The 22578-nt window shown below is 38.2% G+C and overlaps 4 protein-coding genes across 7 annotated transcripts; 1 reads left to right on the top strand and 3 right to left on the bottom strand.

Annotated features, from left to right (window-relative positions):
- Nucleotides 1–2672: 2672 nt before the first annotated feature.
- Nucleotides 2673–3353, bottom strand: LOC131018925 (uncharacterized protein At4g02000-like). Its single transcript, XM_057947610.1, has 2 exons — nucleotides 3200–3353; nucleotides 2673–3094 (listed from the first exon to the last, which is right to left on the bottom strand). The coding sequence occupies exons 1-2, from the start codon at nucleotides 3351–3353 to the stop codon at nucleotides 2673–2675; spliced, it is 576 nt and encodes a 191-aa protein (XP_057803593.1).
- Nucleotides 3354–3924: 571 nt separating this feature from the next.
- On the top strand, nucleotides 3925–5193 carry LOC131016291 (non-specific lipid transfer protein GPI-anchored 5-like). Its single transcript, XM_057944952.1, has 3 exons — nucleotides 3925–4444; nucleotides 4640–4750; nucleotides 4947–5193. The coding sequence occupies exons 1-3, from the start codon at nucleotides 4120–4122 to the stop codon at nucleotides 5057–5059; spliced, it is 549 nt and encodes a 182-aa protein (XP_057800935.1). The 5' UTR covers nucleotides 3925–4119; the 3' UTR covers nucleotides 5060–5193.
- Nucleotides 5154–8065, bottom strand: LOC131016290 (pentatricopeptide repeat-containing protein At4g21190-like). The gene is made up of 6 exons (XM_057944950.1): nucleotides 7800–8065; nucleotides 7220–7307; nucleotides 6250–6348; nucleotides 6032–6175; nucleotides 5743–5955; nucleotides 5154–5559 (listed from the first exon to the last, which is right to left on the bottom strand). The coding sequence occupies exons 2-6, from the start codon at nucleotides 7304–7306 to the stop codon at nucleotides 5239–5241; spliced, it is 864 nt and encodes a 287-aa protein (XP_057800933.1). The 5' UTR covers nucleotide 7307; nucleotides 7800–8065; the 3' UTR covers nucleotides 5154–5238.
- Nucleotides 8066–16839: 8774 nt separating this feature from the next.
- LOC131016289 (F-box/kelch-repeat protein SKIP30-like) lies at nucleotides 16840–22445 on the bottom strand. 4 transcript variants are annotated; one of them, XM_057944947.1, is made up of 4 exons: nucleotides 22148–22445; nucleotides 20822–20945; nucleotides 19361–19506; nucleotides 16840–18182 (listed from the first exon to the last, which is right to left on the bottom strand). In XM_057944947.1, the coding sequence occupies exon 4, from the start codon at nucleotides 18087–18089 to the stop codon at nucleotides 17052–17054; it is 1038 nt and encodes a 345-aa protein (XP_057800930.1). In that variant the 5' UTR covers nucleotides 18090–18182; nucleotides 19361–19506; nucleotides 20822–20945; nucleotides 22148–22445; the 3' UTR covers nucleotides 16840–17051. The 4 variants fall into 4 exon arrangements, with proteins under 4 accessions (XP_057800930.1, XP_057800932.1, XP_057800931.1 ...); XM_057944949.1 differs by having other exon boundaries at nucleotides 16840–18172; XM_057944948.1 differs by lacking the exon at nucleotides 19361–19506 and having other exon boundaries at nucleotides 16840–18172.
- Between the last annotated feature and the right edge of the window lie 133 nt (nucleotides 22446–22578).

Raw genomic sequence — 22578 nt, 5'->3', positions numbered from 1 at the left:
CTAGGAAAGCGAGTCACGGTCCTCTTGCGAAACATTTGAGCTAAAAAGGATACCAGATTTTTGATAATTGATGCCCTGCCCAGAAGCTCTCTCATACTCCCCAAGAATCGACTTCAACTGAGTACATTCCTGCACCGAGGCCCGACAAAAGAAAATACAGTCATCAGCGAACATCAAATGCGAGATAACCGGACCGCCGCAGCTGATTTGCATCCCATGCAAACTCCCCCTAGCCATCTCATGGTTTATCATTGCAGATAGACCTTCTGCGCAAAGTATAAACAAGTACGGGGAGAGAGGATCCCCTTGACGTAAGCCACGGCCGGGCAAGATAGGACCAACCAACGCACCATTGATTAACACATCGTAAGAAACAGTTCTGATACACATAGAAATCCACCCTCGCCACTTACTACAGAAACCCAACTTCTCCAGCACAGCTTCAAGGTAATCCCACCGCACCCGGTCATAGGCCTTGCTAACATCAATCTTGAAAGCTACCGTACCATACTTCCCTCGAACCTTCTTCTTTATAGTATGGATTGCCTCAAAAGCAATCAAAATATTATCATGAATGAGGCGACCTTCTACAAAAGCAGATTGGGCACGATCAATCAAAAACGGCAAAGAACTCTTCAATCTGTTGCAAAGCACCTTCGAAATAATCTTATACACCACATTGCATAAGGATATAGGCCGGAGCTCCTTCATATTCGACGGGTTTGTCACCTTAGGAATAAGAGAAATAATAGTTCTGTTAAGCTGAGGTGGGAAGGCACCAGCGTTCAGCCAATCGCAGCAGCTTTGGAAAATATCCTGGCCAAGAACACCCCAAAAACACTGATAAAATTTGGGATTAAATCCATCGGGGCCAGGAGATTTATCCGGGTGCATCTGTTTCAAAGCTTCAGTAAACTCCTTTATCAGAAAAGGCCGAGTTAAATCCTCATTTTTGCTCTCATCCACACAAGGGCGCAGACGGTCGAGAATGTGGCCATAATCCATGCCAATACTCTCATTCTCAAAAAGATCATAGAAATACTCTTTTGCCGTCGTTCGCAGCTCTTCCTGGGTAGTTGCCCAACTACCATCATTCCTCTGTAGCCTAGTAATAGTATTGACCTTTCGTCGAGCCGAGGCCATAGAATGAAAGAATTTAGTATTTTGATCACCATCCTTCAACCAATACTGTTTAGCACGTTGCTTCCAATGTTCCTCCTCCCTTACTAGAATACTTGCCAAGTCCTTTTTCGTTCTCAGGAGCTTATCAACAGAAGCTGGATCACGCCTACCATAAAGATCCTTGATAGTAGTCTCAAGCCGCCTCTTAAGATGCCTATCATGCCTGAATTTAGAAGACGCCCACGTAGAAAGAGACTCGGAAACCGTCGTCAGCCTGTCAAGAATGTTGATACCGCTGAGATTAATCCAGCAATCTCTAATGACATGCGGCAGCTCGGATTCCAAACACCATTTATTTTCAAACCGGAACCGTCGCCGAGTAGAAGGACCAGAAGGCTCGGCACACTTGAGCAGCAAGGGAACATGATCTGAAATAGGTGCTATAATCGGAGTAAGCACCGCCTGGGGAAAGAGAGTTTTCCAACTAGCATTCGCCATGGCACGATCCAGACGCTCCTCCACAAAGTTGTGAGAACCAAGTCCTCGCGACCAAGTAAATTGATACCCTGTCATAGTAATATCCGAAATACCACTGTCTATAGTAGCTTCACGAAAACCATTAAAGAGCCAATTTGGATGTGGCGCATTTCCCCGTTTATCTCCGGGGTCCAATAAATCATTGAAGTCCCCTATCACGACCCACGGCAGACTATTTACCCCAGCAAGACGCCGAAGAAGATTCCAAGACTCGCGTCTCCTGCCCCGCTCAGGGAAACCATAAAATCCAGTCAGCCTCCATTCTCCATTGACATCCGAAACCTGCATATCAATATGGTTCGAGGAATAACTTAAAAGCTTACAAGAAGAGGACAGCTTCCAAAGTAAGCAAAGACCGCCACTTCTTCCGGCACAATCAACCACCATCCCGCCTTCAAAGTTGAGACGAGAGCGAATTAGATCAACTCGCTGTTGTTTAGCTAACGTTTCGCACAGGAAAATAAAATTAGGCCTGTGAACCCTGGCCAGTTCACACAACGTAGGAATCGCAAGAGGATGGCCAAGCCCCCTGCAATTCCAACTCAGGATATTCATTGGACCCGGCCGACCCCGTCTTCGGAGCCCGCCGATATAGTAGAAGATACATCAGAGCCATCTCCGGGGAACCCTGCAAGAAAGAACTCCGATGTTGAAGGTATGCCAACATTTTCCGCCTCAGCCCCACGCCGCCGTTTACGTTCCTCCATGATCATCCCATCACTAGCCGAAATCTGCAAGAAATCTTGGTAGTTATGCTGGTGACTGACATCCCGTAAAATTTGACGAGGCACGATTGTAGGGATTGCTTCCCGAGAAACATGGAAAGAAATAACTAGGGAAGATTTATTCCAAAAATCTTGCTCCTTCCGTTTCGGATCAGGTTGGGGCATGTGCGTCGAAACCCTAGTTGGCGCCGCCTCTCCACTAGGGTTTCCTTCTGCTCCTTCCGTCCGGATCCACTTATCTCCAGCAAGGTTTGAAGTTCTCCGATCCGCAGCTTTCAGCCACACTCCTCACTCCCTCTTTTGACTCTTCGTTTCCTCATTGAACATCAATTCACAAAAATTCTCCGAATGGCCAAGGCGCCCACAAAGGAAGCAGAAGACATGCAGACGTTCATATTTGAAATTGACCATGAACGTGACTCCCTCTTTACTCTTCAGTTTCTTAAATCTTTTGAGAGGCTCATCAACTCGCACTCCTACTCTCACCCTCATGTATTGCCGCCAAACCCCCGTCGAATTTGTGCTATCGTACTCCAAAAAAGTACCAATAAATTTTCCAAGTATCTTACCAATCCCCTCTGTCAGATAGCCAGCAGGCAAATCATGAATTTGCACCCAAAAGGGTAAATAATCAAGAGGGACCTTCAACGGAAACTCCCCCCTCCTGAGATGATGGAGAATCAGAGGGAAGTTTCCAAAAGCCCAAGGACCTCTTTCATAAACACGTTTAAGATCAACCTCATGAAAAAACTAGAAAATAAATCGTCCCTCTCCAATATCTTTCATGAAAACTCCCTTTCCCGGTCGCCAAATACTAGCCAGGCGACTCTGCATCAGACTGAAATTCACCGGTTGGTCTGTAAGGAACCGCCCCACAAGGCATAGATCTGCCGCAACAGAAGAGTCACCAGTAATCTCGTCCTCCAGTAGGAGTTCATCGTCCTCTCCATCGATTTGTAGACCAGCCATACTTGTCTCCATTCTACACACAAACGAGAACTAGGGTAAAAAACGAGGGCTCTCAACTAAGGAGAGAAAAAACGAGGGCTCTCAACTAAGGAGAGAAAAGTAATATATAGTAATAATTAGATAAAAAGATTAATTTAATAATAATAGAAACTATACAAATAGAATATTTTATTGTAGAGGAAATGCAGAAGACTGTTAGAAAGCAATATAAATTTACTCTATATTGTACTCTATAATAGAGCAAAGTTCACTGTAATGTAGAGTGAATCATTGGAGATGCTCTAAGTTGTGTTTCGTTGTCAACAACAACTAATTACTTGACATTTTTGTATGTTTCATATATTCCTACTTTATTAATTAGTTGCTAGAAATAACGTATATAATTCAGAACATGATATCATAGAGAAATAATTTCAAAGTTTGTTGAAGTCGGATGAGCAAATGCAGCGGTCGCATCGCATATACCCTTAAAAAACCAAGCTTATCCCTAAAGAAAATGATTGTTTCTTTAAATATTAGAATTCTGAAATTTGATAAAAGAAGATATTAGGAATCAATTAAGCAGCTGATAGGGAGAATTTACCTAACCATCAAGTGAAGTATCTATCTAAAAAAACTCAAATTTAATAATAACTATAGTTTAGGAAAAGTTGGGCAACCAAGAAGTGATCTACTGAAATAATCCTCATGTTAAATAGGCTTCATCACTCTGTTGTAGCAGATAATTGAAGTAACCAACGTTATTTTCCTCAAAATATTTGGACAAATGGGTAGTAAAAGCTGCAGAATTTGGTCATTCCTAGTGTTTGCAGTAATGGTAAGCAGAGGAGGCAGGGGTCAGTCTGCAGGGTGCTCGAACAACATGATAAGCGGCCTATCCTCGTGCATAAGCTACCTGAGAGGGAACTCGTCGCGGCCGTTGCCATCGTGCTGCGCCTCTCTGGCCAACGTCCAGCAGGCGCAGCCCGAGTGCATCTGCCCGATGCTCACCAATAATGGTGCAAGCGCCACTCTCGGCATTGCCATCAACCGGACTCTTGCAATGGCCATGCCCGCCACCTGCAAACTTCCTACTCCTCAATGTCATGATGGTATGTTTTGGATTGCATTTGATTGGATAAAGCTTGCTTACAAAAATTTATAACAACCTTTTTATTTTACGAGGTAAGGTAATGAGGAGAGTTCAAAAATCACTTATTCAAATATTTATATCAAAATTTGTAAAATATAGCTTTATCATTTCTTTGAACTTAATCCTAAAATTAATGTGGTCTACTCTACTCCAGATGTTGGTAATGGAGGTGCAGCAAGCTCGCCTGCGGTATCGCCGCCGTCGGACGCCTCCTCCCCGTCCCCGCCTTCAACAGCGGAAGCGCCAACCTCCGATTTCGATTCAGGTATACACCCATTTTGCAATATGACTTGGATTACACTCGAATTCCAACTCGAACACGAACACATGCATTTTAGGAGAATCAAAGAAGCCTATATTTGAATCTAAGCTCAAAAGCAATTAAAACAATCATGAAATTGTGTTTGAAATACACAATAGGTGTAGAATGATATCTGTGTTCTAATTAACAATTGGTACAGGTTCGAAGACAGTTCCGATTCCGAATATTGATACATCTGATGCGACAACATCATCGACCTACCTTATATTCATGGCTGCTTGGATCATCGCCACGTCTCATTTTCAATATTAATTTTTCCCTTGTAATTATTCATGCTTCTTGTAGCATATTAGCATGCGTTTGAGAAGGACGGTGATCGTTTAATTCTTTCTTTTCGTCGGAATAATAAGATTGAAGCATAATCTATCATTTGTTCACAAAGAAAAGATGGTGCGAGTTTATCAAAACTCGTCGTCAATAAAATACAATTATCAATCTGTAAGGGTTTCAGGCAGATACAAGTTATTTTCATCATCACAGTTATCACTACAAACCTCTGCAATCTCATGCAGCTCAACCGCATCACTACTAGCTTCTATGTCACAACTATTTGCCTCATTGTTGTCGGCAAATTTGCTTCTTATCTTCACACGCTTACCTTTAATATATCGGTATTCCCACTTTGGTGGAGGATACTTCCTGTTCAATTTTTCGTATTTGTCCAGCATGTCGAGTTTCTTGAAAACTTCCCCCACCATTGTCACAATTGGCACGTTTGGCCTGATACCGAGCTCTTCCATGTCAGCAAATATCTGCAAGGACAACAAAAGAAGAAGACGAGTTAGCCATCTAATTTTAACATGTGCTGAAGGAGGCAATGGAACCAGGGATAGGAATAAAGTATTTATTATAACGATGAACACATTGAATTACTATTAACCAAAAGTAAAAAAGCCTCTGTGTTTGAGAGATTGAGAAGTGAAACAGGGATGCACCTCAAACATCTTCCCATGCATTTCTCTCTGATAGTAGATAGAAATCATCCTCTCAAAGAACATGCGCGGCATACTTTCTATGTTCTGAGTAAACAATGTTTGCCATAGTTCTTCAGCCTCCTCAATCCTTCCATCCTCGGCCAAAGCATTTAGCAAAGTGTAATAGCTTCCCATAGTTCTTCCTTGTCCTTTGCTTAGCATCCATTTCGTCACCTGGGAGTCGAGTGGTGATTAATCAAATAATTGAATCTAGAAACAGAGGAAATACAGTTAAAGAGCATGAATGTACCTGAATTATCCTCTTCCACTGCTTCTCATTTTCAAGACTTTTTAAAGCTTTCTTCACAGTAATCAAGGGAAATTCTAGTTCCCAAGCAATGAAGGAATCAAGAGCCCCATATACTTCCTCTTTGACATTTGATAATCCCTTTATCTGAAGGGGGTAACAGAAATAAATCAAATTCTACTTTTACCCAGAAATAGAGATCACGATGGTCGAAAGCTCACACATTCGACAAACTTTCGGGACTTTGAAATGGTCCCTATCCGTTTTTTGGTTTTCCATACGCGAGGGTACCTTGGTCGAGGACCTTTAGCAGCACATTCCTGCAAAATATTACTAATGCATTTAATGTCATCAATTCATTGTATCATATTCAAGGATGATTTAGACTAAGCATTAAAAACCAAATAAGGCAATAATAATTCAGCAGCACCATCTCTTCCGATGGATATTATTATATCCTTGTTCCCTTCAACCCCTGCTATGTGATGGACTTTTGCAACCTAAAAAATGTAACTATAGTGTTAAATTCTTCTATGAGCAGTTTTAAGATATGCCCACCTTTGTATACATAGTATATATTATATGCTTAAACAATCTATACGTATATATTAATATATACAATGATTTTAATAATCTAGCAGAGAGATGTCAAACCAAACATCTTTCTAGATCATTTTAACAACCACAAGACCAAATCATCAACATGATTTTGCTCCTACTGATAATTAGGGTCCCCATGCAGTCATTCAGTCCCGCGTTGCATTGTTCGTTGAAATTCAGTACCAGACCAAGCTTTTCCACTTGATGTCATTGCGATTTTATTGTCCCACCAATCCCTCTATGCATGCAATTCACGTTCACCCAAGAACAATCTGTTTGTTTAACAAACTACCAACTACAACCTCTTACATTCATTTGGCATTGGAAGACTTTATATTAGACATAAAAATGTTAAGACTTATGTGCCATATCTTATAAACAGAGAAAGGAGAATTAATAAGAAAGAAAAATTGCATACATAATTATGAGTTGTAATTCTCCCTCAGCAAAAGAAGAATAAAGGACACATGGTATATTGTTTGCATTGAAGAACCCTCAAGCTAATCATACGTATAGCAAAAGATAATACCACTAATGCAAAGGTTGAAAAAGAAAATTAGCGAAGAAAATATATTCAACAAAAAAACTTACCACCGGACATCGATACCGATTATTCCCAAATACAACTGTCTGCAATCCTATATTGATAGTTACAAGAGAATGCCTCAAACTTAGCATCCTACAATTGAAAGTACATATTCCTTTAGGCAATTAAACAGAATAGAAAAATAATACAAGATTCATAACTCAGCTATTCAACTATCAACATCTAAAACTCAAGAGATGAGCAAAGTTAATCACCCAGAGAAATTTACGACCTATCCAAAACGGAAGTAAATTAAGTCCACTCACAAACTCCCGGAGCTTAACTAAGATTCGAATTGAAGCTGAAATCACTACAATTCTTTGAAATTTGTAAGTGTAACAACAAATTCAATAGCGAGTGCAGGTTTTACAATGGCAAGGAAATCTATCTATACTAATATTAAAGCAAGGTTTTCAGCTGCCAATTTTTCCCGCCAAGTCACACTTCCTTTAATCTACTGAATAATTATCTGTTGGGTAATAGGTTATTTGAGTTTTGAATATGCTAAGTCAGGTTAGCAGCAATAAATATGAATTCTTCACTTCCACATCTCAGCTCACACATTTCAAATTGCAGTCGATTTACCTGCTATTAGGTGTTGGGTTGGGGAGGTGTCGGCAGAGCTGCTAAAGAGTCGCCAGACGGATGGGCCGAGGCCGGAGGAAGCAGGACGACGAAAACTGATAGGCAGCACAGTGAGGCGGAGCACGGCGCAGGCTGTTGCTGTAGAGATTTCGAGGGCCGGAGGGGGCGACGAGCGGCGGAAAACAGAGAGAGATTGCAGACGAGCTGAGCTGGTAGCGTGAGAATAGGAAGAAATATGGATTAGAGGTGAAGGCTAATAAAGTATTTCTGTAAACCTAATAAAGAGATATACTCTTTTTACTCCATTATTTATAGGTTAATGCCGTGAAAAACCATGAACTTTGGTGCGATTTCCAAACTTTCCATGAACTATTTTTTTTATCAAATTTTCTATGAACTTAAGGGGTTGAACAATTTTTCCACGATTTTCAAAAATCCCCAAATTGAGTGCTGACATGGCGTAGCCGGCGGCGAAAAGAAACGACGTCGTTTAATTGAGGGTAAAACGACGTCGTTTTGAGCCAAAACCTCTCTCTCTCGGTTGGAGGTCGAACTCGCCGTCGTGGCTGGTGGCGGTGGATCTGCGAGTATGTCAGGAGAGGCGGCGAAGCTACGGGGGTGGTTGGTGGCGGCAGATCTGCGAGCCCAACCATACCAGGGCTAGAGGCGGTGAATTTGCGAGTCCAACCATGCCAGGGGAGGCGGTGGAGCTACGGGGGTGGTTGGTGACGGCGAATCTGGTGATGTTGGTGGTGGAGGGCGATGGAGAGAGAGGGAGCGATGGCGAGAGAGGGGGGAGGTGTCGTGAGTCGAGATGAATGGGAAGATAAGGTTTGATTGCGTCTGCTGAAATTGGGAAGATAGCGGCGGTGGAGGCACAGTGGAGCAGGTACGGCGGAGGAGGTAGGGTTTTGGCCGCATCTGCTGAAATTAGGGCCAGCGAGTCTTCGCGTCCCCTTCTCTCACGGCGGGTCTTCGTAATGATGATGGTGGAGGGCGGTGGAGAGAGAGAGGGCGGTAGAGGGGGTTCAATGCGGCGGAATCACTGATTTGAATAGGGTGGCGGTGCAGGTTTGGGGAGGAGGATTTTGGGGATTTCTTGTGGACGATCGGAAACGAAGACGGCATAGCTCTTCGGAGGCGGCGCGAGCACAGCAGCGGCGCGAGGTCTGGAACAGCATAGCTCTTCGTGTCTGAGATTGAGCGAGGTGACCGTCACGAAGGAGGAAGGCAGAGGTGGTGGTCGCCGGCGCTGCTTCGCCGGAGGAAGGCAGCGGTCCACCGGCCGACCTGGAGGAAAGGGAGGAAAATTAATCGATTTTCTATTTTTTTGTTTATTTTTTTTCCAAGTAGGAGGCCACGTCAACTCAGTATTACCACGTAGGCGTCATGTCAGCTCGGTATTGCCACGTAGGCGCCAACTAAGACCGGACCTTCACCGGAGGTAAAAACCGTGGAAAAATTGTTCAGGCGTTTAAATTCATGGAAAATTTGATAAAAAAAAATAGTTCATGGAAAGTTTGGAAATCGCACCAAAGTTCATGGTTTTTCACGGTATTAACCCTTATTTATATTAAGAGGTTGTGATTTCCTAAACTTTTTTTTTTTTATCAGAAAAAAAGAAATTTTATTAGAAACCATCAACGGTACCAGAGGTACCTAAATTTTGATACAAGAAGACAAAGAAAACTCATGAGAGCACCACACATCGAAGTCAACTTCAACAACACCCAGATTGAATGTTTTAATCCAACTCCACAGTCTACCTTTAACCTCAAGCACCAGTCGACTAACCTCCCAAACTCCACCATCAACTCTCATTCCTTTTTTCCACAAGAGCCAAACAATAACAATCCATAGCGCCTTGAGGATCTTCCAACTTTTCTTTCCACGCCCCAGGTGAGAGAAGGAAGTAAAATGTTGGGCAACATTACCTGGTCTGACCGTCTGAACACCAATCCATCTTTGAATTGAGTCCCAAACCATCATCACTTTTGGACAAAACAAGAACAGGTGATTCGCCGTTTCCTCACTCGAAATACATGCGTTGCACCGCCTCTCAACAAAGTCCAGCATCACCTGCCTCTTCACCAGATTATCACATGTAGCAAGCCTGTTTCTCAGGCATCTCCAAGCCGTCACCCTCGCCTTGTGTGGAGCCGAAGCGTCCCAAACATTTGAAAGCGTTTCACTGTGCTGCTGTGGAGGATGACTCTCCATGTAGCTCTCCTCCAAGATAGAAAATGCTGATTTGGTTGAAAACTTTCCATTCTTCGTCGCCTTCCATTTCCATGTGTCTCTACAATCTGCATTAAACTCAACATTTGAGATGAACACAAGTAAATCATCAACCAAACCCTTTTCCCATTCAAACAACTCTCGTCTCCACTTAAACTCCCAAACCCATGCACCGTCCACCCACCTTCCCGACTCCTCAACCGACACAAGATTATCAAACGCCAGCATAAACAATCTAGGAAAAACGAGGCAAAGCGGTTTCGTCCCCACCCATCTATCCACCCACATTTTAGTATCCCTCCCATTTCCAATTGAACGAGTAATATTTCCTAAACTAATGATGATTAGGAAAAGACGAAAAAAGAGATGATATTAGAGGTAGACCTATTTTTCATTTTATAATGATTATATTTATTTTTAATTTTGTTTTTGATTGTTGAGTTTAATTTTTTTTATTATTATTATTATTTGAGATTTAGATTTTGGGCTAATACTTTTATAATTTGAAATTTGAACTTTTAAGAACCCAAAATTTTAATACGAAGTGTGGGCTATTAATTTTGTTTTATAAATGCCAAAATTATAAAATTAAGGGTGACCTATTTTGTTAAATTTAATAGTTTTTTTATGTATTGGATGATGATTTAATAATAGTTGGACTTTTAATTTAAGGTTACTTAATCCAATTAAGTGTTCAAAATTTTCATACTATTAAACATAGATTGTTGATTCCTATAGGAAAAAAATACTACTCCATAAGTTATTGAATAATATACATTATTCATATACTATTATTAACTTTATTTCTTATCTATCATAGTTAGTTTCATATATTATAAATAGGGTTCAAATATGATAAACGTAACAACGATATAAATTACATAAGTTAAATAAAATTAACAAGTTTTATGGACTAATATATAATTTAGAAAAATATATAGGTAAAATTGAAAAAATATAAAATGTTACATATATATATATATATATATATATATATATATAATAAGAGTGTAAATAAATTCAATTAGAAGAGTAAATTGAAATGGACAAAAAAAATTACAATTAAATACAAAAGTAACAAATTTCAATACACTTCAAAATAAAAAAATAAAAATTGTTGACAACAAATTAAATACAAAACCACCGAAAATTTTATTCTTACAATATTAATTATAAATTTTAATTTCTTCCCTTTTCTTCTCATTTTATAGATAGGGCACATTATTCTCATTTTCATGTAATTATATCTAGGATAAAATATGCAATATAACACTTTAATGAAAGATCATAAAATGAACTTTAATTTATTAATTTTACTATTGCAATATTATTTATAAATTTTAATTTCTTCCTTTTTACTTGTTTGGACATTCTAGGCTATATATGACCCCTATTAGAGTTTAATAAATCTAATTTTTTGATAATATAATATTTAATACAATTATTTCTATCTCTCTCGATATTAGTTTTGTTAGTAATTATTTTATCAACATTTTATTATATATAATTTTTTTAAAATAATACTCTTATCGTGCATCGCACGTAATACAACACCAGTATACTAATATAGCAAGCAACACACACGAAACCAGTTGAGTACAACGTCAAGTGTTTTCCACTTTCAGAGATAAAACAACTGAGATTGTAAAATGCGATGCGATAAATGTCAGTCGTGGGGTTTTACACCTTGCTTTTGCTATTCATTTCATTTTTATAATTTGTGTGGTTTTAGAAACGGTTCGGGTTTGGTAAATTTTGCTGTAATTCCCTCTCTCTTGTGTGGTTCACGTTTTTCTATAAATACGATAGAGATTCACACTTTCAAATTTACCAACAATCATCCTTCATTGTCATCGCCACTACCAACACTACTATTACCCGTGATAACTGAAGAAAAGAGACCAAAAAGAAAGTAATTAACATTCTGCCAATCACAAGAAGAAAGAATAAAAGAACAAGAAGGAACTGAAGAAAAGAGAAGGAAACATTCTGCCAGCAACAAGAAAGAATAAGAAGAGAAGAAGAAGGAGGCGCATAGAGAAGCAGAGTTATGATGAAAGAATTTAAAACAAAAAATAGAGTCAAGATGAAGAAACGGCATAATTTAGAAATAAAATTAGGGCTGCTTTATATTGTTTTTTTGTCTTCAACAAATTATTTCATACATCTTAACATTATCCATGAATAAAAGCAATGAGCATCAAGTATTTGTCTAATGTCTGATTATTTGGAAATTTACAAAATATTCAAGTATTTCTGTATATCTACAAAATCTTCAACTTAATCCATGGATTCTTCAGTAAGGCGGAAAAAAAAAATCAAACTTCGAAAACACCCTAATAGGCTGCCGCCTTACTTCACTTCTGCCGTCGATCGAAGCAGGGACGAAGCCAGGAATTAAGTTCAGGGGGCTACCGCCCCCAAGAAATTTTTTTTTGGCTTCCGTATATTTAAGGCATTTTTTACTAAAATACGAGTATAATAGTAATAATAACAAACAACATTTTCATAGATTATATAGTTTTAATATATTACAAATTAGTTTCAATACATTACAATTTTTTTTTTGAACATTTCGTATATTTTAGGCATTTTTTTATTAAAAGACAAGTATAGTCTAAATAACAAACAAATTTGTTTTTGGTCATTTCATACATTTTCTATTAAAAGACAAGTATAATAATAATAGTAATAATAATAATGAACAATATTTTCATAAATTATATAGTTTCAAATAACACGATTATCCTTTAAGTCAAGTATATATGAGTGAATATAATAAGCAAATCAATTTTTGTATAACCAAATTTCACTATATTTTATTAAATGAATTTTGTTTAGTTCAAACTATTAAATTAGATTTTAATTAGAAATTATATTGGGATCGATCATAGAATGGGCCATTAAAAAAATTGTATACACATATATATTTAAATAAACATTTATATACATTTATATATTTATGCATATATATACATAGAAAAATTTAAAATTTTGAGGGGGGCGGTGGCCACTACCAGCCACCCCCTTGTCTCCGACTCTGGATCGAAGGAGACGGGGCAAGCCGGCGAGGGCTAGGCGGCGGCTACCGTCGGACGACAGAGAGATTAGGGAAAGCGAAGAGAGGCGCATAGAAAAAAAAAGGGTACTAAGTCAAGTACTGCTACTTTATCATCATTCTTCGAAATTATTAAATCAAATTTTGGGCTTTTTGGTTCCACTTCAAAAAAAAAAGAAGGGCTTTTTGGTATGTTAGGCTTTCAATTTAATTAAATTTGAATTAGAATATTTATTGAGCTTTCAAGAAATGACATAGTCCAAAAGTATTAGTACAATTATTTTTTGTATAATTATATATATATATATAATAGTTTAATAAAATTAAAATTACAATTTATGTACAATGTAATGTATTCTTAATTATTATTTAAATTTCGGTAGTTATTATGGATGTGTAACATGTGTTATTTGAAACATATACATATATGATTTGAAGTATTATATACACAAATTATATATTCTTTATAAAAATAAGTAGTTAAGTAGTAATTTAAAAAAAAAACTACATATAGTAAATAATTTATTTAAAGCAAATAATAGTATAGAAACTCAAACATAATGAACAATAAATATAAAAGCTCAATTAGAAAACGACGATAATATAAGAACAAAATTGAACTTTTTTGGATTTCGTGAGGATTATTGTATCTTGCATGTAATATCAAAAGATATACTGAATTCCATTTTTTCTTAAAGAAAGATACTATATTGAATCCTATTAGAGTAAAAATATACTACTAACCCTTACAAAAGAAAAATATCTACAAACAATAATCAATATATATTAAAGTAAAGGTTTTAGTTGCAAAAAATTCTCTCCAAAACTATCATTGATTTATCTAATGAATATTAGATTTATATTTTTAACTATTGATTAATAGATCATGATTGTTATCCATCAAATACTTTATTACTAATAGATAAATAAAAGTATTTTTAAAAAGTATATTTTATATTTCCTCCGTCCCCCATAAATATGCATAATTGACCATCGTACGGGACGTTAATAAAAAAATTGTTTAAAGTATTGATAGTTGAGAAATGGTAAGAGCATCCGCATTGGGGTTACATGATAGCTTACTTGATGAGGGGGGGACCACATTGAGTAAGGAGGCCGCATTGGAGTTACATGATAGCCTACATGATTTTTTTAGTTTTGATTTTTATGCTTTTCATTTAAATTTAATTGCTCAAATTTAACACATTTTAAGAGGAGAAGATAGAAAGTTGAAGGAAGAAAGTGAGGAAGAAGAAGGAAAAGAATAGATAAAGATGAGAAAAAAGAAAAATATATATATATATATATCAAACGGTAAAAAAAAAAAAAGGGACCGCAAATCGAGGTAGTCAAAGCTGCCACATTTTTATTTTTTTTATATATAGCGCGTGTAAAACACGCGCCGAATTTTGAAGGCCATCGGGCATACACGATGGAACGTGTAGCCCTCGAGTGACTCAAGGCTGCAACGCCCTACACGATCTCACCCTTACTTGAGTAGGATGGATCGTGTAGGTGCATTACCAATGCTCTAAGTAGATTAATTGTGCGTAAATAGTGTAAATTATAAGAGTAAAATTGAAAAAATTATATATATGATAGTAACCAAAAATAGATTGTGCATAAATTTGGGGGACATACTAAAAAGGAAATATATGCATAAATATGGAGGAGGGAGGGAGTATCATTTAGTGATGAGTTCATCTATTAAATAAAATGGGCAGTGAAAGAAAATAAAAGAATAATATACTCATAATTTATGTTTACAATATTGTTTATGTTTTAAAATATTTTTGATGCTTATACTCCCTTCGTCCCAATAATATTATCCCCTTTCTTTTGGGCACGGAGATTAAGGAGTGTGAAATTAATGTTGTAAAAATAGAAGGTCCACATGTTTAAGAAAAAGTAAGTATAGCTTAACCCCCTTCCCAAACATGTCTCTCTCTCTCGGCACTCTCTCCCTCAACATACACTATGCAGACTGGTGAAACTATAATTAAACGCATCGGGTGTAAGGTAGTAATTCTCCTATGATATACTTGTGTTCCCATGATTATCAGATTTTCAAGAAGCTAAAAGAGAGTTCTATTGAAAAAAGGAGAGAGAGTCGTTTATTTCAAGGTCACGAGTATTTATAGGCATTACAGCTGAGGACAAGATAATAATTTTACAAAGTCACATATTTCGTGCGTTAACCGCCTAGTTGACTAAGCCTATCATTGGCATATGACTTGTCGGGTCCTTGTCTCCCAAATGCAGAGCCAGCTTTCCAAGCCCTCCTCTGGTTCTCTCCTCTGGAAGCTTGCGGATGCTCTTCCATATTGCTCTGTTCTGCCCGGTTCGCCAACTTTAGACGGGCACCTCAGTTAGTCTACTCTGGAAGGTTGCTTCAGATGTCTCTTCTCTGCCCAAGCTCTGCGATCCTCTTGAACCCTACTTATTTATGCTAGGCACGGTCTATTCGACCTTAATACGGTCTGCTTAATCACGCCACGTGTCCTTATCCTAAAGGTCTACATACTTTACTCCTCATCACATACGCTATCCCGCCGGCGACACCATGTTTAACTCCGGCGACGGCAACTGTAGGCGGAGCCACCTCTCTGATTCCGCCGAGCAGCAGCCGGAGTAGCCACTGCCAATTCGTGTCTTCCTAATTCGTGTGAAGAAGAGGCAATGATTTTCTATTTCCAGAGAGAAACATGAAACATGAATTCAACAAAAATAAATTCAAGGAGAAGAACTAATCAACACTCTGCAAATTCAGTAAACAAGAAGAAGAAAACCAATTCAAGGAACGCTCTGCAAATTCAAGAACAGAAGAACAAAATCCCTAATTTCTATCCCCTTCTATCCCTCTTCTTTAATTCCTAAATTCCAGACGAGATTCGCCACTAACCACCACTTATGAGAAAAATAAAGTAGGAGAGGCGAAGCACCATGAACGGTGGACGAGAGAAGAGGCGACCCGACGACGAGAGGCGGCGTGGGAAGAGAGGCAATAGGTGGAGGGCACTCTCTGCTGTCACTACAACAAGTCCGACGAACCCTAATTTATGGGGGAGCGGATTTACAGAGGGGAAGGGAGCGGTGGCGCCGGCGGAACAGAAGGGAAGGGAGCGGCGACGCCGGTTGATTTGCAAATGGGAAATGGTGGAGCGAATTTAGAGATGGAGAAGGGGGAGGTGGTAGAGAGAGAGAGAGAGAGAGCCGAGTAGATGTGATTTGGGGGGGGGGGGGGGTTTAATTATAATCATGTTTAAATAGAAGTTAATTAGCCTTAAAATTTACCTAAAAAGGAAATGAGACAAGATTATTGGGACAAACCAAAAAGAAAAGTGGAACAAGATTATTGGAACGGGGGGGTTCAAATTCCTTCATTTTCCCCTTCATTTTCCACAAAAGATAATTATACCTTTTTTCATTTTTTTTTCACTTTAAGGATGAATAATATTATCTGTTCATTTTTTGTGTGATAATATTATCCATCTTTAAAATGAAAAAATAGATGAGATGGGGTATAACTTTATTTTATAGAAAATAAGGCAAAAGAATGAATGAATTTAAAGGGAGAGATTTTTGTTATCCTTTGTAATTTTATAATAAAATTATCAACCAATTAGAACACATCCTAAAACTAAACAAATTAAGAGAAATGTGTGGGTTGATCGAAGGTAGAGTAGTTAATGCATGTGATCAAGAGAAGCAAAAGAATTAGAGCAACAGAAAAAAGCGAAAACATGAATGAATAGATATCCATTGATGTCAATGTATCTAAATCTAAACTAAAAAGCAGGTAAGGCAATGTAATGTAATGTAATGCAATGCCTCATATTCAACAAGTATTGGACAACCCAAAAAAAGTATGTCCAAACACCCAACGTTACTGAGAAGCATCATTATACGTTTTGTTTACAGGCTCTTCTTCTCTTTCAACAACACCATTACTGCCCCTAAATCCTCAGGTGTGTGCACCCAAGAATCGTCCCCCGACACCTTGTCATCGGGGCCACCCCACGCCACACCAACCTCTCGTTCCCGAGCGTCAGCACATCCACGTCAGACGTCACCTTGATGTCCCAGTTGAGTCTATCCGGCCCGATCACGCCTCCGATGACATAAATGTCGTCTCCCAACCCTATCATCGCAAAGCCAATCCTCCTGCGGAACTCGGACGCTGAAACAATCAGCTTATTTGAATCTCTCTCCTGCTTGCAAATCTGGGCGTGGCTCATTATATAGAGCTTTCCTTTCACAACTGCCATGGGACCTTGTAGCCAACTGAAGTCATGAACAGTCCATCCCTGCTTGATGTTTTCCAACACTTGCACAGTTGATAAACCCTTGTGCAAGATATGAACCTTACCTTCGATAACCACCCCCGTACACGCAGAGTTGTGCGATTGATGGAGATCTGGTATCGAAAGCCACGTATCCTTTTCCGGGTCGTATATTTCGGCTTTAGTTATTGATTTCCTGCAGTTAGTAAAACCACCAGCAACAATTATCTTCTCGTCCAGCACGCAGCAAGCGAACATGGCACGAGGAACGATCATGGACGCGCGTAGGGTCCATTCCCTGGTCATCGGGTCATACGACCAAACCTCATCAGTTGCAAAACACCCGTCCTGATCACCAGTTAAAGGATCTACAGCATCACTACCACCACCGAGCACAAACAACTTTCCTGCGGCCGAGACAACGCCAAAGTGTGCAAGGTGGCGGATGCTCGAGGGAAGTACAGGAAGAGTGATCCAGAGGTCATGTTGAGGATCATAAAGTTGCCACAGATTGTCGGGGTCGTATGCACACACACATATGAAATCCTCGGTTGCATTTACCTCTCGACGGGCTCTGAAGAGTTCGGCGCTGCGAATGGCTTCCCGCCAGGAACGTGAAACAAGTTCCAGCTTGGGATGAAGATGAAAAGGAACCCGTGCAAGGCACCTTAACACCACAGCATCAGGAAGACCTTCAATGAGTCCAGACATCAGTTTTGCACTGTCCTCAATGTCAATCGTTTCTTGTTAAACAATTTTCACTTGATTGCAGGATTACCTTCGAGATGCTGTATCTGAAATATTCTGTGAAAATGTGTTAGTCAATATCAACAAATACAAGTATGACAAGTTTTAACATTAGACAGACAATTGCTATAACAATGGTGAAATGATGTTTAAGGACTAAAAGTACTTCCAATATAGCCTCATTGCGGGTACCATAGAAAACTTAAATGAATTTAAAAGATCACGAACAAGACCAGAAACAAAGTTGCCCGAAAATGAATTTCACTGACTGCTACTCCCTTCACAAGGATGCCAAATTTACGTCATTCTCTGATATGTAATTGAGAACACTAACTTGTTATCCCAGTAAAAAGAAAAATTAGAACTTGACACAAATAATGTGGATGAAACATTACAAGCTATTTATCCATGATAGATTTTAGTTAATATTCAACAGATTACAAAATTGAAAAGAATCTCACAAGACGAAACAATCTGTCTCTGAAAGGGGGAAGAAACACCCATAGCAAGCTACTTTAGTTGAATAAGGCCATGATGTATAATAGGCAAGGGGATAAAGAAGATAGCACTATATAATATCTATGCACGGAGGTTCATCAGAAACAGATCAAAAATAGGTTCCCCTTTCACCACACTTGATATTTCATCATAACATTTTGCACAAACCAAGCTGATCATAATGTCCAAACCGCCAGCACATCAGTATTTTTCCCACTAAGGATTTTAAAAAATGGAACAGTAAACATGGACTATGCTATCACTACAACAAATATGCTAATAGACAAGAGTTTAAAAATGTTGTCGTAGCCTATAAAACACTGTTGTCATATCATGTGTTGTCGTAGGGGAATTGAAAAATGCGCTAATAGACAACGGTTTTTCTCCGTTGTCGTAGATGTTTACAACAACGGTCAAACACCGTTGTCGTATGTATTTAAAAATCAGTTGTCGTAAGTTTCGTTGTCTGTTATTTTCGCTCAAAGACAACGGTTTAAAACCGTTGTTGTAGGTCTTAATGACAATGGTTTTTAACCATTTTTGTAGGCAACATAAAAACGTTGTCGTAGAATTATATGACAACGGTTATCGTAACCATTTCGATGGGGAAAAAAAAACTGTTGTCGTAGGTATACAATTTTTTTTTTTTTTGCTATTTCAGCCCCTGTAGCAGCAATTTCCAAATAAATTAATATTTATAAACAAAAACAATAGCTTAAATATCACATTAACATTACCTATAAAACTGGCCAACAACTATATGAGGAGGTCATCAAACTATGAGGATTGATCCCGTCAGTAGACAAAGCTAGTCTAAGATGTCTTGGTTCATCTTGAAATTCTCGCCACCTATGATCCACAACCTTCCAAGATGGAGAATCACCTGGATGACGTAGAAGACCATCATTAACCCTTTTATCAGCATGCCTAGTTAATTCCTTTGGAGATATCCTTATTACGGAACATTCTTTGAAATCTCGGAATAGGTGGAAAATACCATAAGACCTTTGCAGGAATTGAGTTTCTGGAAGAAGAATTCCTACACTCTTTCCATCTGGAGGCGGCACACGTTGGACAACTAGTACAATCTTCATACTCCCTCAGGTATAGAATACAATCATTGGGGCATGCATGGATTTTCTCATATTCCATACCTAAAGAAGCTAGAGTTTTTTTTGCATCATATATTGTTGGGGGCAATTCATTAGGTGAAGGCAGCATATCTCTCAAGATAGTGAGAAGGTCAGAAAAACTCTTGTCACTCCAGCTGTGTGTTTGGCCTTTAGGTTGTATAATTTCACAATTGCAGATAACTTGGTGAATTTGATACATCCAACATATAAAGGTTTTTCTGCATCCTCAAGTAATTTTTTGAATTCACATGGATCATTAGTTTCTTCATATGCAACATGTACCATGTCAATTGGTTCTTCATAGTCAAAATTGTGTTCACGATGTCCGAATTTCTCTTCACGATTCATACCGTTACTCAACAAATGTCCAAGCATGGTATGTTAGATCCATACCGTTACTCAACAAATGCAATCTTACCAGATCAATCTTCTTTCTAATTAGATTTCCACATTTTGAACATGGACAGGACATAATTCATGATTAGGTGCATTTTGCATGGCAAATTGCATGAAAGACTCTACTCCAACCTTATACTCATCAGTCAATCTATTCTTTAACATCCATGTTTTGTCCATTATGAACCTAAATGACAATATATAGTGTTAAATTTAGCAGCGCCGGTAGAGAAATTACCTACATAGCCTAGGACGTTGCAAAAACGCACTATTTTTTGGGCAATTTAACACACAAATGGTGCATTGCATATAAGATGCCAAATAAATATCTCAGTCAGATAAAATATTTATATATACTCCAATAGAATTTTTGAATTAATTTATTTATTCATTATTTGATGTTCCCCTGCAATATCTTTCTATAAGACAAGCACAATAAAATTTATCAAAAGAATAAAAAGGTGAAGAAAGACACTTTTATCAAGACTAACATATATATATCCAAAAGAAATTCATATCATATTCATCCGAATCATCCAGCACAGCAACAAGGCAACTGAGAAAAAAATATCAAAAGCAATTCATATCATATACCTATGATTCCACCATCCAGACACAACAGGAAAGCAACTGAGCAAAAATATAAGCTAGCGTAGATATGTGGCTTACTAGGAAAGATGAACCAAGTGGGATAGACAGAGTGCGGCGAGGTAGGAGGATAAGTCGTGGCGAGCACGACCACAGGGCGCGACTAGTCCAGCACAGACAAGAGGGCGAAGTCGCGTCTCGTTAGCTGCCACAAAATTCAGAAAAATATAAGAGCTATGACTTTAAAAATTACACCTTAATATACTGAACATGATATACAAAATAACTGAACCAAACTTGACTATTGGCTAGTGAAGAATTCGATCAAATTCGGACTTTGATATACAAAATAGGACTCCAAACTAACTCAAAAATATGTCATGTATGTATTTATATGTGGTATAAGGTGTGTTATGACTATATATATATAATTATTCTATATATATATATATAGAATAATTATATATATATATATAGGTTTCACCAAGAAAGCCCCAACGAACATGTGTTACTTGGGGATTAATCCAAGATTGAGGTCAATTGGGTAGTGGATTTTAAACAATCTTTTCTCAAGCAATACAAGTAATCTGTTATAAACATTGAGCTCATTACTTCTTCAACTATTTCGAGTTAAAAATTATTATTGGCCATACTGCTCAATACACATACAACTATTGCAGATAAAATCCTCGACACCCCTCCCAAAAGAAGAGTGAACCCTTTGTAATACTTAGGCAGAAGCAAGCCATAACTGGAGCCCGTGGCCTGATAAAGAAAGAAAGAAAACAGCAAGACAGCAAACACAGACATATGCTTGCGCCTTCTCCTTCTAGCGGCCATAAACTTTATCCATAACAGGCTAACAGCTATACTCAAGTCAGATAGCTACCTTATTTGAATTACTATGATATTGCATAAAAGATCTTTAACACCAATATAAAGCAGAACATATGTGAAGAGCAGAAATTAAATGACACCATTTTAGATTAAAGTAGCTATAGGTTTCTTAAGGAAGTTAGAATACTGAAAGCACTTGCAAGACTGAGTGTTTTTGTTCCCAGAAGAAGAAGGTACATATTCCCCTATATATTTTTAAAATTTACAATCAGAATCCCATTCTTAAAATTAATAAAACGCATAATCTGAATAACAAACTAAATAGATTCAATTTAATCACTACAATGTTCATAGGTGATAACAATCTATCTATGGTTCGTCCTTTTATTTTCAAATCAAAAGATAATGCTCACCAAAGTCAACCACAAATGAGTGGTTACATCATACACATACAATTATTCTAATAAACCAATATTGAATATAAAAATGCTGATTGATTTAGTAGATTTAACAAGATAGTGCGACGAATTTGCATACAATCAAAAAATTAGACAGAAAATTAGAACGTACCTGGAAAATTGTAGATTCAGACGACGAGGAAAGCGAAAGGAAGAAGAAAGAAAGGTGATGGCGGACGGTGGAAACTCAGGCGAGATCGACGAGGGCGGCCAGCGGAAACTCACGCAAGGCCGATGAGGGCAGGCGGTGCGGGCGGACAGTTACAACTCAGGGGAGGGGAAACACAACCACGACGACGGCGGACGGTGGAAACTCAGGCGGAGGTGAACGCAGGGCGGCGGATTTAAAACTCAAAGCGGTGAACGTTAGGGATTGTGCGTGTCTTTCTTAATCTATATCTATATATCTATATATCTACATATAAAAGGAGAAGTAAATGTAAATATATTCAAGGGTGTAATAGGAATTGGAGACAAAAGTATATAATCCATAATCAATACTCCCTCCGTCCCATTATTTATGGGACAATGCTTTTGGGCTCG

The sequence above is a fragment of the Salvia miltiorrhiza genome, chromosome 3, assembly GCF_028751815.1.
Source record: "Salvia miltiorrhiza cultivar Shanhuang (shh) chromosome 3, IMPLAD_Smil_shh, whole genome shotgun sequence".
In the NCBI taxonomy this organism is placed as follows: domain Eukaryota; kingdom Viridiplantae; phylum Streptophyta; class Magnoliopsida; order Lamiales; family Lamiaceae; genus Salvia; species Salvia miltiorrhiza.
This window is presented reverse-complemented; position numbering and strand designations above follow the sequence as displayed.